Source organism: Neolamprologus brichardi, chromosome 18, assembly GCF_056152115.1.
Source record: "Neolamprologus brichardi isolate AB-2024 chromosome 18, ASM5615211v1, whole genome shotgun sequence".
Lineage (NCBI taxonomy): Eukaryota > Metazoa > Chordata > Actinopteri > Cichliformes > Cichlidae > Neolamprologus > Neolamprologus brichardi.
In genome coordinates, this window is record NC_142121.1 from 28809198 (window position 1) to 28827367 (window position 18170).

The 18170-nt window shown below is 39.2% G+C and overlaps 2 protein-coding genes across 9 annotated transcripts; one reads left to right on the top strand and one right to left on the bottom strand.

Moving 5' to 3' along the window:
* Positions 1 to 178: 178 nt before the first annotated feature.
* Positions 179 to 8699, bottom strand: c8a (complement C8 alpha chain). Of its 2 annotated transcripts, none has more exons than XM_087832054.1 (12): positions 8574 to 8699; positions 8158 to 8365; positions 7941 to 8034; positions 7475 to 7622; positions 7180 to 7327; positions 5105 to 5294; positions 4850 to 5032; positions 2649 to 2889; positions 2420 to 2551; positions 2141 to 2298; positions 1738 to 1963; positions 179 to 475 (listed from the first exon to the last, which is right to left on the bottom strand). In XM_087832054.1, the coding sequence occupies exons 2-12, from the start codon at positions 8265 to 8267 to the stop codon at positions 324 to 326; spliced, it is 1782 nt and encodes a 593-aa protein (XP_087688180.1). In that variant the 5' UTR covers positions 8268 to 8365; positions 8574 to 8699; the 3' UTR covers positions 179 to 323. The 2 variants fall into 2 exon arrangements, with proteins under 2 accessions (XP_087688180.1, XP_087688181.1); XM_087832055.1 differs by having other exon boundaries at positions 8569 to 8699.
* Positions 8700 to 8765: 66 nt separating this feature from the next.
* On the top strand, positions 8766 to 17662 carry si:ch211-188c16.1 (uncharacterized). Of its 7 annotated transcripts, none has more exons than XM_006786929.2 (19): positions 8766 to 8949; positions 10027 to 10930; positions 11063 to 11254; positions 11874 to 12357; positions 12440 to 12555; positions 12649 to 12674; positions 12784 to 12818; positions 12935 to 12979; positions 13090 to 13219; positions 14173 to 14332; positions 14484 to 14607; positions 14692 to 14723; positions 14920 to 14983; positions 15083 to 15120; positions 15377 to 15440; positions 16626 to 16727; positions 16811 to 16857; positions 17115 to 17148; positions 17311 to 17662. In XM_006786929.2, exons 1-19 carry the CDS (start codon positions 8941 to 8943, stop codon positions 17375 to 17377), a joined length of 2673 nt encoding a protein of 890 aa, XP_006786992.2. In that variant the 5' UTR covers positions 8766 to 8940; the 3' UTR covers positions 17378 to 17662. The 7 variants fall into 7 exon arrangements, with proteins under 7 accessions (XP_006786992.2, XP_006786993.2, XP_087687702.1 ...); XM_006786930.2 differs by having other exon boundaries at positions 16844 to 16857; XM_087831576.1 differs by having other exon boundaries at positions 15086 to 15120; positions 16844 to 16857.
* The last annotated feature ends 508 nt before the right edge of the window (positions 17663 to 18170 follow it).

An 18170-nucleotide genomic window follows, 5' to 3' on the forward strand; every position in this document is an offset into this window, starting at 1 on the left:
GGTGCCTAATTTATCATTTAAAATTTGTTCTTTCATCCTAAATTTTAATACCGTTTCATCCCCTGAGTTAGGTGTCTTTTTTTTTGCTTAAATGACTCATAGGTCAGTGTTAAGTGGCTCAGCAAACAATAAAACCTTCCTGTGAAAATGGTCGGGTACAAAGACTGGACACAAAATCTGCATAAACATACATTTATTCGGAAATACAGAAATTCTGATTTTCTCTTTTATTTGTGAGCTCTTTAATGTTTACAAAGGAATACAAAAAATGCTCACTAAGTAGTTAACACATCTTCACTCAGCAATCTGAAAGAAACGTGTGTTTAACAGGGCCAAGTCTGAGAAGCAGAGCCCAAGCAGGTGGCTCCGCCATTCTGAGGTGGAGGATTATTACACACTCGTGTCCTGGTCTTCCTCCTCGATGTACAGGGCGACCAGGCCCCCCAGCAGGACCACGATCCATCTGCCTTGGTTTCTGTTGATGAAAATTAAAGGTGTTGATTATGAACTGTAGGGTGTAGATCCATTAACAGCTCAATTTTTGAGTTTTACTAAAAACAGATTAGATGACTATTTGAATATGAATGTTGAATCAGTGGAGAACTATCACCGCAGTCAGTTCACTCTAGCTCAGCTATTATGTTGCTTTGGGCTACAAAAGGCAACAGTCTGCAGTAAAGAGGAGCTGCTCCCTTTTTTTCCAAGGGGCCACTACAGCAGATGGAGCCACACATTTTGATTTGGCAAAGATCGCGTGCCTTATGCTCTTCCTGACACAACCCTGCCATCTAACTGGGCTTGATGACTGGCACTAAGAACACATTACCTTGTGATCATCCTGAGGCTGGGTTTGTGTTTCCTTCCCTTCTGGAACCGGGGAGCTTTTGGATTTAATGTGAATGTGTTAACCACTACACCATGGAGCCACACAACAGTCACGGTACTGGGTCGTGTGACCCAGTGTTTAAGTTTTATTGTATTTTGTTATTCATTTGTGTTCTAGCTTCAGTTTAGTTTATCGAATTAATTTCTACGATGCCCAGGTTGCTGTTCTAGTCCTTTGTTTGTGTTTGTTTCTCCTGCTAAACAGGTGAAAATAGATTCAGGAGCAACAGGACTTAGTGCTACTAAATCTTTGATTTTATTTATTTTTTGCTGTGTTTTACTTGCATCTATTTGAAAGAGTGAGTGTAAACACAAAAAATTATTTTATATGATGGAATATGCAGAAAATAGGTTTAAATGTTAAACAAATTCCTTCAAATCAAATAATGTTATATATAATTTAATTTTTGCTTGATGCAATGTGCATAAAGTTAAAAGATTAAAACTAATAAAACAAGGTTTTAAAAGAGACTTTTTCCTTTGATTCAGTTTTATATGATGGATTATTCAGAAAATAGAATTGGGCTGAAAGGTCTGTTGCTTTATTCAGTTGTGTATCATGTTTTTAAAAAAGTAACTAGGTAGTAAAGTAACTAATTACTTTTGAAAATAAGTAATCAGTAAAGTAACAGGATTACGTTCTCGAAGAAGTAATCCGTAATTAGTAACTAATGACTATTTTCAAGTTACTTGACCAACACTGGTCATATACATGTGAAGCTTGTCTGCTGAATGTTAAAAAATTACGACTACAATATTTGTCACAGTTGTATTTTTACTTGTTTCTAATGTCTTTTGAAATAAGGTGTATGATTTGAACATGTTCAGCTTGTTTCTGTTTCTTCTTCTCACCACTTCGGTTGGTCTCTTCGCAGGCGTACCCCTGGTAGCCCGAGCTACAGATGCAATTACAAGACGTGCCTGAGAGGACAGGAATCCCATTGTTGCTGCAGGGGGCACAGCGGCACGGGTCAAACTGCTGCAGATACTCATCAATAGCTCGCTGCAAGTTGGCCAGTCTGTCACCTACGTGGTCAGCAGCTGTGCTGATACGTACAAGCTCATGAATCGGCATGATCTAGTTTACAGGGCATGTGGGACAGAGACAAGATGAGAAGAAAGAGGAAAGTTCATTACAAGAAGATGTCAGCAGTGTGTTGAGATAAATGACACTCAGATTTATAACATTTGTTGAAGAGCAAGATAAATAATTTTCTTGATTCATACATAATTTTACTTATTTTTACTGAGTTACCTCATAATCAATGAGTGTTGGGTTATATTTAAGAGATAACCCCCACTTCCGGTACATGTCAGGGTTCCTGATAGCCCTCAGACCAGCGCTCCTGTCTGTGATTCCTCCGCTTACTTTTGTAACAACATCCTGAATAATAGCTGAACCTCCTCTTCTATCTGTGCATACAAAAACAAATCAAAAGAAACTATAACCCTGTTTTTATAAGAAATGAAAAAAGTTACAAATAAAGCAATTTAACTAGCTAATTTAGATAAAGACAGAATTTCCATTTTTCACCTTCACTGAAATGTCCGCCTTTGTCGCATAATTGCCCTGACAGTTTGGGCTCTATTGCTGCACTGCTGCCAACTGGAATACTCAAACCAAACGAGGCACCAAAGCATGAACCAGCTTGATCAGCGTTAATATCTGTAAACATTGGGGAAAAGACAAAACAAGGGTTACTTTACATCGCATGTGATAATATGGTAGGGTACTCTGATTACAAAATGGAAAACTCCAGTACTTAAGTTTCTCATTGTTGTTTTGTTGACAATCACGACATGTTCCAGGGTTCCACCCATAGTTCCCTCTGTGATATAGTGGGTGCCAAATGTGTTGAAGAAGCGAGAGTACATCCCAAAGTCGTATTCCTCTGGGAGCTCCATGAGTGAAACATAGAAATCTTCATGAAGCATCAGCTTATTAGTTCTCATCTTGAAGCGAGCGGTTTGCACTTCTGAATTAAGCCAAATGAAACCTAAATCCTGAGGGGGAAAAAACAAAAAACAATATAACAACTAGATTTTGCACTTTGAATGTGAAACAACAAATATACAAAGAAACAAAATGTGCCACCCTTCAGTTCTTTATATTAAGATTAGGCTTAAAACTTTCCTTTTTGCTAAAGCATATAATTAGGGCTGGACCAGGTGACCCTGAATCCTCCCTTAGTTATGCTGCAATAGATGTAGGCTGCCGGGGGATTCCCATGATGCATTGAGTTTTTCCTTTCCAGTCACCTTTCTCACTCACTATGTATTAATAGACTTCTCTGCATTGAATCATATCTGTTATTAATCTCTGTCTCTCTTCCACAGCATGTCTTTATCCTGTCTTCCTTCTCTCACCCCAACCGGTCGCAGCAGATGGCCGCCCCTCCCTGAGCCTGGTTCTGCCGGAGGTTTCTTCCTGTTAAAAGGGAGTTTTTCCTTCCCACTGTCGCCAAAGTGCTTGCTCATAGGGGGTCATATGATTGTTGGGTTTTTCTCTGTATCTATGAAGCGCCTTGAGGCGACTTTTGTTGTGATTTGGCGCTATATAAATAAAATTGAATTGAAATATTTTGTTTCTGTGGCAAAGGGGTCTGGGCCAGACTTGAACCCAAGGTGCTCCATTGAACCTTGTGGTTGAACATAAAATCGTGTTGTTGTTGTTCTTACTAATCAGGTGATTGCCAAAGTGCTTTTAGCTGATAACTTTTTCAGTTTGTCCTTAAAAAAAAAAAAACTAGAGGAAGAAGTCTACACAGGCGAACGATGTCTGAAAGTTTTCTTCCCAAGAAATAGAAAAATCCAGCAAAATAGGCGGAGCTGAAAGATGCATCTTCACTAGATCCATTTGGATCTTGTTGAAATTGATGGAACTATGAACACAGACAAGTACATTATATTTTGAGCTACCACACAATACCATCTGGGAAGCATCTGATTGGTAACAGGTTCATTGTTCCGCATGACAATGATCCCAAACACACAGTCTTAATATAACATAACATAATAACATATGTGAATGCTGACCAGTCACAAGAGACAGTTTCACATTGACCTAAGTAACAATTTCATGGTTCAAAGAGTGCACCACTCAGTCTCTTTTTTTCTTGCTTTGTCTCACCAATATGACAGAAACTATATGAATAAGATGACATTTCCTTAATTACACTTTGGATCTCACATTTAAATGAATGGAACGCTTACTTTGGTCTTCACAGTTCACAGCCAAAAATAATAATGATAGCTTTTGAATTGTTCTCTTAATTTGTACATGCGTGTGCTTCTGTAATTATGAGGCTCAGCCCAAACTACTTTGGTCCATTAAAAACCAGAATCCTGACGGCATGCCTGCCTGAACATTAACATCACTGAAGCAGTGTGGGATAATTTTGACCATTTTCCTTTGAACGTCCTTCCAGAAGCCTGGAACTTTTCCTGAAAACTACTCAAAGACATCTTGCTTAGAGAGTTTAGACTATGTTAAAGAGCGAATGGTAGTCATACCAAATCTTGACTTTCAGACTGATTTAAATTGTATACATTTAATTGACATATTTACCATTTTAATCCCAAAATATAAAGCAATGAAGAGGAGCTCAATAGTTCCACACAGTACTGTACAATCTTGCTGACACTATATTCTTGTTTGACCACTGAAGCTAATGCTAGGTAGCTTAAAAGTTCTTAGCTTAAGGCACCTGTTGAGCTAGCTAGCTCAAGCCAGTTGGATTGAATGTGACCTCTTATAAACAATCTAGTTAGCCATAGGTTAATTATTTACTGGTAGCCTCAGTAGCTAGAAATAAGCTATTTAACTCTAAATTATTTAATGCTAAATTAAAAACGAATTAGCAGTGATTTCAAATAATTAACATTAATATATTTTAACAACAACAATATCAACAGTAATTGTTTTCATTTAAAGCATTTTAATATTCGAGTGAAAAGAATATACCTGGCTTTTAAACTGTGTTATGTTTTTGAGAAATGATTTTTCATTGCTGCCACCCAGTCCCACTTCCACATGGTAGATTCCAACTGTGAAGCCACTGTTGGACGATGACACTGTTTTCCTTGCTTTCAGCAGGCTCACCATGTCATCAAAATATTCAGAAGAGCCCTTTGATGATGCTTGGGCCTGTAACAGGTTAGATACGTTAAAATATTTTTGTAGAATAAAATAAAACGAAAAATCAGAACATTACAGTACCATAAAATGGTAAGTATGGTAGTTGTATGGTTTTCTGTAGTTTTTTTCATCTTCATTGTAGTGCAGGTTCTCGCAGAATGCATCATACGTGAATTTTCTCCATTCGCCATTATAGACATATTCACACTCGCCTCCAAAATATCTTGGGTCAAGTACATGATCCATTAATTCTCCACTTAAAACACTATAGCTACAAGAAAGAAGAACAGTGCAAATTAAGAAATTACATTCAGATACAGATCTATCTTTTTTTCAAGACAAAGAAATAGTGTGATATGAATGCATATCAAAGGTTCAATTGGATCGGCATTTTGCAGCTAAAACTGTTTCTGGAGCAAAGTATTTTGTTTTGGGGGGGGGGGGGGCACAGGGGTGAGTATGGGATAGATTTATTGTCCACAAGTGGGAATATGAATGGCTGTCTATCTCTCTATATGTTATGTATACCTTGCTTCTCATCCTATGACTGCTAGGAGAAGCTCTAGCGTCCCTGTGACCCTGAAATGGATAAGTAGAAAAAAATGGATGGTGGAGTGAAATAGTCACAGTTTTAGATCAAAGTAAAAAAAATGTGTATTTTAACAATTCTCGACTACAGAAGCAAACTTTAAGAAGAGGTACTTAATTAACGTATTACATAAATATTGATCACCAATTACCAACTGATCACCAATGGGTGTGACCGCTGGAGTATTATCAGGGTTGTGATTCACATTTATCCCAGCTACCATAGAGGGAGAGGCAGGGTACACCCTGGACCTTTTAGACAACACAGAGAGACAGGCAACCATTCGCGCTCACATTCACAGCTATGGGCAATTTAGAATCACCAATTAACCTAACCCCACTCCCTGCATGTCTTTGGACTGTGGGAGGAAGCCGGAGAACCCGGAGAGACACCCACGCAAATATAAGGAGAACATGCAAACTCCAATCAAACCCAGGACCTTCTTGCTGTGAGGCAACAATGCCACCGTGCTGGCATTGTTTGACAACTCCTTCATTAAAAAAAGCAAAAAATGCTTTTATTGTGGCAGGGTCATTTTAATGCAGTTATTTTATATATAAGGCCTTGAAACAGCTTGGCATTTTATTGTTCACACAAAATATATTATGACTTGAGGTGGCAAAACTGAGTTCTTTTTTTAAAAAAAATACACACTCAAAGAATCTGCTAACAATCTTTTTACTTGCTGTTATATTTTAGGTCCTATTTTATAGCAACTTCAAAAGGTGCAACTTTTACTTTGAAGGCAAAATGTCAGTTTCTGATATGCGTCGCATGTGTTTTTTCTTTTTTCTTTAATTAGTTTACAGATAATTGAATAAGCTAATGGTTCAGTGAATGGTAATCCACATCTTTATCCAAAACAAAAAGGAAGGAAAACTTTAGAGTGACCATTTTCCTCAAGCTACTGGTTGTGATTAAAAAAAAAAATAATACAATCTTAGTATAATACAGAAAATCTCTGTTTGCATGTTTGTTTCTTTGGCCACCAACTCGTCCTACACAATCAGGAGTTGAGCCACCAAACTTGGCGCACAGGTAAAAATCAGGCCCCTGAGGTTTTAATCAATAGCAGAAATAATGCTTCATCGTGTTGCCTAGCAACTACCCAGCAGCATGGGTAAAATGTTGCTGGGTAGTTTTTCACATTTATGCACCTAGAATATTTTGTAAAAACATGACATTATTTTTATTTTACCACAAATTACCACATTTATATCCATAAAGGGTGAATTATAAATTGTACAGTGTCATGTTGCCTGGCAACCAACTAGCAATGAGCTAAAATTACCTATTTTTTTTTTTACATTTATGCACCAAAAAAACCTTATAAATGCATTTTAATCATTTAAATCTTAGGCCACAAGCAGGCCAAACAATACTGAAAGGTGGCTTTCACCAGGGTCACAGCGGTATGCCAGTTTCAAGGCATAACAATAGACAATAAAAAAGATGGCTGTAGCCACTGAGATGCCACTGACTGCTAATCGAAGTCCCATATTGTACAACTTTCTATAGGTGATGTAAACTACATGTGCATGTGCATTCATCACAGCACATTATTTACCCTTGCGTGCCACGCTCCGCACCAGGGATCGGTATGAGGGTGGAACACTTGTCGTTTCTCTGGTTAACATTTTCACATCCATCCTCATCAGACAAATCATCACAGTCTGACTCTCCATTACATTGAAGCGAACGGCTGATGCAACGCCCTAGAAACAAAGTAAGTAAGGACGAACATTTATCAGAATTGACTTCCTGACACACAAATGCTTGCAGCAGGCCATGCATGTTAGTGAAAAGACATAGAGAAATCACCTTCAGCATTTGTCGCCTGAATGGTCGTAGATGGTCCTTACCTGTTTCTTTGCAGGTGAAGCTCTCTTCGCAGTAATCTGGGACCAGACATGGCGTGGTTGATGTGGGACACATCTCCCTCCTCCAGAGTATATCAATACACTCAGTCCCACTAAACTGTGAAGGTTTCTCTAAGTATCGGAAACTGAACTAAAACCAAGTTCAAAATGAGTTAAATTCTCTGAATTCATCCATTCATGCTCATAGTAGAAGAATCGTACAACATTTGATATTTATTGATGAGTTATAAAGTTATAATAGAGCTTCCAGGAACATCGGGGACAGAGTACAGCCACGGCCCACTTTATTGACTCTCCTGATGTGATCTGAGTTACTTTGCAAAACAAACTGTGAAATGTCAGTGTTTGGAAGAAAGTTGCAGTAGCAAAGTATTGCACAAGCCAGCCATACCAAACACTGTGAACAACATTAATCATATTTAAATGTTTAGTGTAATAGCATAATCACCTTTCTGTCTGTGCAGGAGTCACATGGTGTCCAAGATGACCAGCTGCCCAGTCTACAGTCAATAGGTGTCGGTTTGTTCACAGCTCTGGCCCTCCTGACCCACATAATTATTATTATTATCTTAGTTCCATTTGTAAATCCCATTGTGTATGGAATATGATAAATAAAAGCTATTAAGGTGTAAATGCAAGAAGTGGTGAGGTGAAAAATACTGTACCTGTTTTTAGCTGTTGTCCATGGCGTCCTGGATGCGTCAACAATTGTGTCAGAACTGACAAACAGATGCAGTGTGCATAAACCAAGGAGTAAACGAAGGAATGTCCCCATAGTGAAAATAAACAGCGATTCCTAAAGACTCAGAGCCACATTGCAAATCCGATATTGTGATCCTGAAGGGGTCCTGAGGGGACTCTTGACACTGTTGTCTTGATCAGTCACAGTAAATGATTGATCAAGAGTAAACACATGCGATTACAACAGTTAGGAAAGTTTTTCTATCTTTTTTTAAAATCATCTATTACGAACTTTTTCTATGACATACTTTACAAATGTGAAACTGAACCTTCACTGTGTGCAAAGTTGATATCCATTTATTTAAATTATGATATGTAATGAAATTTTCCGATACCTCACCGAATTTCATGAGTCTTCTTGGAGAGGTGAGAGGTTGATATGGACAAAAGAAGAAGAGTTAAAATTAAAAACTGTAAGTGGAAAATTAGTTATCATTATCAAAATAAATCCCTATCCACACACGTTGCGCCTTCGACGCTTCTGATTCGTTGATCAAGGAAATGTGAACGCGCACGTAGGTCGAGTGCAGCACGCAGGTGCGTCATTCAGCGGCTCTTTCAAATTGTTTGTTTTAGCCTTCACCGTGATTAACCAGAGCTGTTAGGTCGCTGTTTAAAAAAAATAAAGTAAACAGCATCTCGGTATTAAAATTGAAACCGTCTTTCAAATGCTCGGTCCTTAACAGTGATGACAGACAGAAGCTACAATGGAAGAGGTAAAGTTACAAGGCTTTTATAGCAGGTTTAATTAGCTAAAGGGCAGTTGAATAGAAAGCTAATTTACTTGTATTGCTTTTCTTTCTGCTAATGTGCTGCTGCTGCTTTACTCTTTCTAACACATGAGTATGGCTTTCTTAAATAACTGATAGAACGGAGTAAAAAATACTTTTGAAATAACAAATCATCATTTTTACGACCAACCCAGTTAAATATATGAAAGTCGTTTAGTGATAGCAGTTTTTCTTTTGATCGCTTTTGAGAAACATGGATGTCTTAAACTTTCTACATCTATTATTGATTAAAACAATATATGAAGGCTTGATCTGTTCAGTAGCATCTTAATTAACCAACAAACACTTGGGTTTTAATTGACCAGCGACTTGTGAAAAGAAAAGCCTTGTAATTACCAAAAGGGTGTAGTTTTGGTAATTAGAAAGAAAGCTTAAACCAGAGACGTTAAATTTAGGTGAGCGGATTATTACTTTAAACTCTGCAGTTAGAAAAATAGTTTTAAAGTACCAAAAAAAGGTACCTTCACGTGTCATTTGTATGATTGGTAGGTAAGGTAGGATTGGAAACTTAGAAAGTTTATTTTCATTCCTGTTTCTCAGCATATGCAAACATTACCTATTGAATTTTGTTGGACAGATGGAATGTAAAATTATTTCTGTATCACTTTCAGGGGAGTAAGTGAGGAAAATACGTATTTTGTCATTTTTGTAGGCTTATCTCTTTACCCCTTGAATGCCAAGCAGCAACCATTGAAGCTTTTTTTTTCTAAACTGAGCAGTTTCTGTCATATTTCGGGCCTGCTTATAGAAACAATGACTGGGTTTGTACCAGAGGTTAATGAGGGTGGTCTCTGCCCATGTAGCTGTCCTTGGAAAAAGACAAACTCTTCTAATGGTTGTCACACCACGTCTTTATGGATATATACTGAGGTGTCAGCGCTCGTCATTAAGGGTTCAGAGGAGGGCATCAAACCTCGTCTTTATGAGGGAAAAGAGTTAAAATGACCATATAACATCCCTTATACTTCTGTGCTTTCTTTTACTTACGTTTTTTTTTTTCAGGAGGGACCAATCAACTTCAAAGCCCTGAGGGCCAAATTTCAGGAAGAGGCTCTCCTGGCACAATCCAAAACCAGCCGTCCAGCTGTTGCTGAAAAACCCAAACAGATTCTTCCACCTGGAGGTCACTGCACTGTGGTTAGCAATACTGCTGCAGAAAACAAGACACCAGCGCTTCCTCGTGTCATTTTCAGAGATGCACTGCGACTGTCTGGAGGCAAGAGGCCGATTTCCTTTCCGCTGCAACCTCAGTGGACCTCTCTGTCATCTCAGCTTACTAATGGAGACGGCACAGCAAGGCATTCTCGATACATGCCCCTGGTGCTTCCTGTCCTGCCTGCAAAAGATCAGAAGACAGAAACACCAGTCAGGAGAGAGTACAAACCCGAACCAGAATCGGGGAAGGAAGCCTTGCCACAAACTAAAATCAAGAAGAAGGCTTTGCTGCTTCCATTCAAATCAGTCAAAGCATCAAAGGTCAGTGCGGAAAGCGGAGAGGAGCCCACATATGGTGATTTGACCACCAGACCGTGTAGCGCTCCTGGTGAGTTGCCATCAGTGGAAAAACAAACCACAGAGGATGGGGCTTCACTCCAAAGTGACCAATCAAACAGTGAATGCCCCCTCTCCAGTCCAGATGTCCCAGTCACCCCTCCTTCAGCAGAGACCACAGTCGATTCTGACAATAAAATTATGAGCACTTTGGAGAGGGCCAAGAAGAAATTCTCACGCCGAAACATGTTGATCTCTTCCAAACCCAAGAGCTTGCATTCCCCTGACAACACAGGCAAGGAGTTCAGTCCACCACTGAGGACCGCTGACCTGCCCACCCCCCCACCAGTGTGTCTTTCACATCTGGCTTGTATCTCAGCCCGGCCTTTCTTCAAAACCAACAACACTTTATGCAGTAAGCTATATGCAGAGTGTCAAGAGTGACAAATGTCAAAATCTGCAGTTTCATCATGTGTGTTAATGTTATAACATAAATTATTATATACATTGCTAATACTCTTCATATTTGATGCTTTTTCCCCTCAAGAATCAGCACTGGATAAGCAGCTTGGCAGAGAGAAATCTGAGAATCTGCCAGTGAAGACTGTTGAACTTCATCCACCATGTGTCCCACTAAAGAAGCCTCTGCCTGATCTGAGAACACTGGGGCCAGTGCCGGCAAAGCCCCTCAGACCTCCATTAGTAGATCTCAGCTATTACCATGCGCCTCTGTTTACTGGTATGAGAGTCTCAGCAAGTCTACAGACATGGCCACTGGGAGCAATAGCAGAGGATAGATTTGCGTTAAAAACCTATTAGCAAATGTCAGCGAAGGTTAGCTGATGCGTTTTAGCAAATTCTGTCCTCCTCTTGCTGTCACATAGACAGTTTACCTGCATCTCAAACTGCACATTAGGTGTCGGAAGAATTGGCCAAATTACTTGGGCTGCGATCAGTCATATTAGAAAACATAGGTGACAACGAAAGGTTTCTTGATCTTAAGAAAAACCTGATTAATGTTGGAAAAATAGGAAAAATGTATGTTTTATTTTATTTTAGGTTTTAACATCAGCTGCTGTCTATATAGCGTCAGTTAGAATGATTATTTATTAGCAGTACTCCTAATAACATCTCAGGTTAAACAGATGCATGTTGGAAAGGTCTATCAGTCTGTTTATAGACATTAATGTTTCATTTCTTCGTCTTTTCCCTCTTTTTGCATCTTCAGTTCTGTGGCCACAGTTCATGTGCTTAGTCATCAGTGACTTAGCATTATCCTCTCTGCAGTTCACATTATTCCTCTTTTTGTGGTGAGGCCTAACATCTGTTCAAATACTGCTTTTACTTTCTTATTATAGTGGTGTCACCGAACGTTAGCCAAGCAGAGTCTGAGCACCCACCCGTCTCCAACCCTCTGCTGGATGCCCCAGAGTTTCCAGACTTTGAAAATACAGAGATGGAAACAGCAGAAAGTGGAGGTGTTGATGTTGCTGCACTAGAACTGGAGGCCTTAGACTTAGTCAGCGCTAACCCTCACACAGCTGTCGACGCTGAGCATCCACAAGCTGACTTGTCAGCGCATGATCCTGCGGGGCCCAGTGTGAGCTCCATCATCCAAGATCTGAACCTTGGCAGTGAAAACATAATACCCCTTGATCCAGCCAGCTTCCCTGAACCAATAAACTTGTTAGAGTTCCCAGAGCCTGCTATACCACAGCAGTGGTCCCAGAGCAAAGAGGTGCTTGTCGGTTCTTTTCCTAAATCTCCGTCTGATGAAACTGATGTGGGAGTTGCTGAGTGTCAGTCTTTCCCAGAGGAAAGAGAGCTTAGTAGCCACTCGTGGTAAGTTTTATAGTAACTGGAATCAGTTTTTTTCTTCTTCTTCTTCATATAACAGTGTGCTGTTTATACATTCCCCTTACAGTGGACATCAACAGGACAGTTACTATGAAACATATACTAACATATATGAAGATGTTGAGAATATGAACAAATTCACTTTGAGCCAAAACTCCACTAAAAGAAAAGGCGGACTGAAGAGTAAGTACTTCACACAGATTTTATTCTTAAAATAAAACCATTTGCAGACATTTATTCTCATTTATAATCACTGTTTGTTTTTGTTTTGTACAGATCCATACGCGGACCACCAGCCAAAGGTAACTCATTTTTAAATCAGAGTATATAATTATCTTAGCAACTTTAAAAAGTGTATTTTAGTGTGTTTTTTGTATCTAGTGTTGTCTTTTTTGGGTTTTTTCTCAAAAGGAGTCATCATGTGTTAAAAGGCAAAAGAATCCATGGTATGCTTCTTTTTTCCCTTCTTTCATTCCCTCCTTCCCTTCTCATAAACGTAATACCTTTGTTCTGTCATTGACACTGTGACATCCATTCCCTTCCTATGGTTATCAAACTGCAGGGTTTGTGTATCGGGTGAACATTTGGCACATAATCATATGCACAGGTATGTCAGACATGTAAATCTTTTTACAGAACATGTGATTTAAAAAAAACAACCAAGAAAAACAAACAAGCTGCTCGTATACCTAACCCCTTTTTTCACATTTTTCTTAGCATGATGAACACTCCCAACCCCGCTGACCATAAAGAACAGAAGAAGCGGGAGAAACAACGATTGGAAAAGGAAAAAAAGGAGCAAAAAGAGAGGGAGAAGAAGGAAAATGAAATGAAAAAGAAGTTCAAAGTAAGGGGGGGTGATTTGTTTTGAGATGATGACTATTGATTTTAGTTTCCTTTGGTTACTGTTTATTCAGCTTTTCTAAGTCATCAGTTGGCAAATGTTACTTCCTGAATTTTTAGTTGTTTTTTTTAATAAAACTTCAAACATGGAATCAATGCAGCATCTCTTCAAAGATGTAAAACACAAAAATGTTTTACTTTTTTTGCTGCTTAGGTGTTTGTAAGACAGTGCAGCTCATTGCTAAGATGTGACTCTTATAATGTATAACAGATGGATGTGGCTTTACGGTCTGAAAAAGTACCATATACCTTTCTTTCTAATAGCCAGCAGAGGGTGACACCTCTGTTTTTTGGAAATAAAAAAAAAATCCTTTCATGTATAACCTCAGTAAATGTGTTCCTGATGTGATCAATTTCACTAACTAGAAGTCTAATTTCAAGTCTTTATGAGTACAGCCTGTGAGTGTGTGACATCCAAGGACAGCTTCTGAAAATGAAACCAATGCAGAAAGTGTTAAAAACTCCAGTACCTGTAGGAATCCCCATAGTCTCGTGTTAAACTGTCCAACTTTACAGCATTAAAAAGCTTGTTTACAACCTGGTACAAAAAAGTTTTCACTGCTGTGGATAGTTCACTTGCTCATAACAACTCTGAGTGTCTAAGTCGATTTTACAGGTGTTCAGACACCAACACCTGAAGCCGATTAGTAAGTGCTTTGTAATCTTAGCAATAATTAGTAGGTGTGTGTGTGTGTACGTTGCAGCCGCAGGGTTTATGAATGCAGCTTGCTCTCCAAGCTTGCAAACATTAGCAGATTAATTGGCACTCCAGCTTCTGTCCATCCAAAAAGAAAAAGGACAGGGCAGTGGTCAAAATGTTAATATTGAACCTTAAAACTCTAACATCATCGTGGATATGTCCATCGTTTACATACAGTCTTTTACGTGACCTCGTAGGTGACGGGGGACGAAGAGCCGATGTACCATGCCAAGGTGATGGTGGCCAGTAAAGTCCGCAAGAATGATCTGCCTGTGAAGAGCGGGGACACGGTCAGCATTATCCGCACCACCAACTGCCCCAAAGGCAAATGGTTGGCCCGAGACGCCAACAACAAGTGTGAGTTCACTTTTGTGTTATTTGTAAGTATGAAATAAGAATGGCTTAATAACATCTGGACTTTAAAAACATAGCATGGATACAACAGACGTTGATATAACAGGAGTGTCTCCACATTTGGTGTCATTACTTTGCTGCTCTGTCTTTGCAGATGGTTATATTTCAGTGATGAATGTGGAGCTAAATATAAAGGAGATGCTGGAACTCGGCAAGAAGGCTCAAGCAGCAGGGCGAGGAGGCAACATGGAGGGAGATAACATAAGTATTGGAAGCAGGTACTGGGTAGCACACTGATCAAATTTTTAGTTTCTCAATTAAAAAAAAAAGTGTCATGATTCATTTTTTTCTTTGTTTTTCAGATCCTCAAACCAGCCTTTTCTAACAAGCAGTTGTAAGTTTCAGGAGGCTCTGCATGACTGACTGAGTGCTGCTGCACTGAGGCTGGATCCCAGCCAGTATCACTTAACTGCTGTCATCTGCTTTACGGCCGCGTGTTATTTTATGATACTGATGGAATTCATGGGCTTTCATTAGCATGCTTGTCAGGCTTCATTGTTTATTTTATTCCCTTTTCCTTCTTCACACAGTCACAGATGACAGTGAGGAGTGGGCCTATGAAGATGAGACCCTCTCACCATTCAGTGAGAGCCAGTGAGATGTTTGGCATTTATTCAAAGCAGCTTTTTGATCAGTGTCACTTCTAAAAATGACAAATGAACACTAAATATTCTTTCTCTTCAATTTGGGTAGCAGCTTTTCTCAGCAGACGGCTTCAGTGCCCGAGACGTGTGAGTACATTTTTATGTCCCGTCCTTTTGAAGTTGAAACGGGCCAACAGAAGATGCCTACCCGCACCCCCACCCTCTCCTGTTTAAAGGGAACTCTGGTTGTTTTATGCAATGGCAGACTGCAGCAGGGCTTTGATGTGCACTTTTACCATATGTTTTTCTTACTTCCTCCCTCTTCAGTCTGCATTTTAACTAACCCCGTTCCTGTCTCGCCCTTCCGCTTACACCTCTGCCCTTCATTTGTTCACTTTGTCAGCATGTGTTCATGCTGGTGCCCAGAACACACCGAATGACGCCAACTTGGATGACCTGCACTCGCAGTAAGTCTCAAACAGGGATGTCAGAGCAGACACATTATTTCCCTTTCCAACCCTTCATAAACATTACTGCACAGCTTCTTAGCAAGGGTGTATATGCTGTGTTGTGGACTAATTTATGATCACTTACTGTGTTAATGAGCAGGTAAATATTAAAGGTGGAAGAGAAGCAAAAACAATTTCGGGACACATTTTACAAGGTCCTTGAAGCTGAAGCGATACAGGGAGTGTTTCTAGAGACCTCTACTGATTACAGGAGAGACTGAAGACTATCATTGCCACACTGGATGATAAACTTAAAAATCTTAACTGATTAACAGTCTGCCCGAGAAAGGCGAATCACCAAACCGAGAAACCGGCTAACTGCTGGGTTCTCTTTTTGTTAACCTGTTGTGTATGATTTTTCTTGATTGGCATCATTTTCTTTTACAAAATGATTAAAAACTCCAATTATAATCATCTCTGAGGTATTCCAGTTTATTCTTTTGTGCAAGCAACTGTATAAATCTAAAAGCTATTCAATTTGTAATCACATCCAACGAAGGGAGGGCGCCAGCTGGTAAAATGTTGGCCAATTTACTTGAAATTTAAGCGAAACAATGAATCAGAAGTGAGAAAAGCTGCTGATTGTCTAAGTGAGCAAAGCTTGAAGTCCAAAATATTTGGAGATTTTAAATCCTAAGTGGCAGAAATGGTTAAATAACCAACGCTTGCTGTTTTATTTAACCTACTTATCAACTTCTTACTAATACACAAAGGATCGCCACTATTCTTTTTTGTTTGTTTGTTTGTTTGTTTTTTTTAAAACTGTGGATTTGTAACATAAGTTTTCTTCTTTTTTTTTATGGAACACTGAGTTTAGGTTAAGCCTAAAACTAAATTATAAAAATTGACTTTGATAGAATTGCCTTGAAGGCTTTTACCTTAGCTGAAGGAAGCTTTTTGAGCCTTTTATAACCAGGCTTTTACTTTGAAATCTCAGGCCAATACAAATTTGCTAAAACGTTTTGTCTTCTGTTCCAGAAGTACAAAAAGTAGCCTTTAATAAAAAGCTCTGCTTCAAGGACTTTAGTCGAGGTGGTGTTGTGTTGGGTTCTGCTCAGCCTGCACAGTCTTGTTTCTGTGTAAGAATTTGGAAGCTGGACAAAATAAAACAACTAAATGTGCAACATCACTTCTGCTCTTCAGAATTAAGCATGAAGCCCTGCAGAAGTTGGCAGTCTTCTTTCACCAGACCAAAGATGAACTTGGTGATGTCCATGATGATGATGATGGAGCAAAGTTTACAAGGTTTTATTTTTGTAACCTTTAACCTCAGAAACTATTTATGCAAACTTGTCATGTTTCTAGCTGCTTGTCTTTATATTCAACAGCACTGTTCTTTCCTCTTCTTGTGTCCTGTTTAGCCATGAACCTCAGAGTAAGTGGTTTGTTTTGTTTTTCCCCTCCCCTTCTCTGCCATGGCTCCACTGTTGTCACCACATGTCGCCCTCACTGATAATGGTGAAGCTAAACACGGGGTACTCATACACACTGGAGACTTTTTCCCTAATGGAAAATAACTTGAGAAACCTTTTATCTGCTTTAAATGACCTGGAGTCATGCTGCTGTTAGTTATTTTGCGTTGCTGGTTGTTCAAACGTGACGTGACACTTGTATCTGTTCGTCTTTATCTAGACTTCTTGAGTGCGGTTGAGGAGCCTCCATATCCGTAAGTGTCGCCTGTTTCCTTCTGATCAGAAAGCCCAACTTTGTTATTATGACAAACATTAAACTGAGTACTCATAGAAGTATGTACTGTAATACTTAGGGTTAGGTAAGATGTTTTTTCTTTCTCATAAACTGTTGTAATGCCCTGTGTTCTTCTTGACAGTGAACAAGAAGTTGACTTCACAGAGCTGGAACTTCTTCCTCCCCCACCGCTATATGCTGACACCTAATTATCACTCTGTGGAGCTTGATGTTATGGCTTTGACCCTCTGCTGTGAAGAAAAAAACCCTCATGAATACTAATTGAACTGTGATATCACCTACTAGTTGCGAATAGTAGTCGTTTTTTTTGTTTGTTTGTTTGTTTTCATTACTCTGGAAGTCACTGAAATGAGTAGATGGTGCACATATTAAACCGTTACACTTTGTCTAAATACTAGTAACAGTAGTTAAGTGTTCACTTGTGGTTGCTTAGTTATGACTGTTTCCAGAAATGTTGTTTACATTTCTTTCTTTTTTTTGCTGTTGTTTCAGTGTAACATCTAATAAATAGTTGACATTGAGTTATGCTTTTATGACACCGTTTGGTTTTCCTATCCTGTTTGTGTACAGTCTTTTCTTATGATTGAGTTTGAGGCAGTGGTTGGGGAACTCCAAGCCTCAAGGGCTGGTGTCCTGCAGCTTTTAGATGTGTCCTTGATCTGACACAGCTGATTTAAATTGCTAAATTACCTCAACATGTTTTGAAGTTCTCCAGAGGCCTGGTAAAAAAACAAATCATTTGATTCATGTGTGTTGACCCAGGGTGCAATCTAAAATCTAAAATATGCAGGACACTGTCACATGAGACCTGGAGTTCTTCCCCCCGTGTGTTAAAGCATCCCAGTACTGAGACTGTGCTTATCAGGGTTAAAAATGATATCTTAAGAACATATGATATGGGCGGGTGTTCTATCCTTGTATTATTTCACAAATGTGTTCTTTACCTCACGCTGGCGTCCTCAGTCCAAAGACATGCACGCT

Bases quoted from the DNA above. Each gene is read 5' to 3' on its own strand.
- c8a (XM_087832054.1), bottom strand. From the start codon at position 8,267: ATGGGGACATTCCTTCGTTTACTCCTTGGTTTATGCACACTGCATCTG. The intron at 8,035-8,157 runs GTACAGTATTTT...TATGTGGGTCAG, and splicing joins TGGACAACAGCTAAAAACAG to GAGGGCCAGAGCTGTGAACA. The intron at 476-1,737 runs GTGAGAAGAAGA...TTTCATCAACAG, and splicing joins CGAAGAGACCAACCGAAGTG to AAACCAAGGCAGATGGATCG.
- si:ch211-188c16.1 (XM_087831574.1), top strand. The intron at 14,984-15,082 runs GTGAGATGTTTG...CAATTTGGGTAG, and splicing joins TCACCATTCAGTGAGAGCCA to CAGCTTTTCTCAGCAGACGG. The intron at 15,441-16,625 runs GTAAGTCTCAAA...TCTGCTCTTCAG, and splicing joins TTGGATGACCTGCACTCGCA to AATTAAGCATGAAGCCCTGC.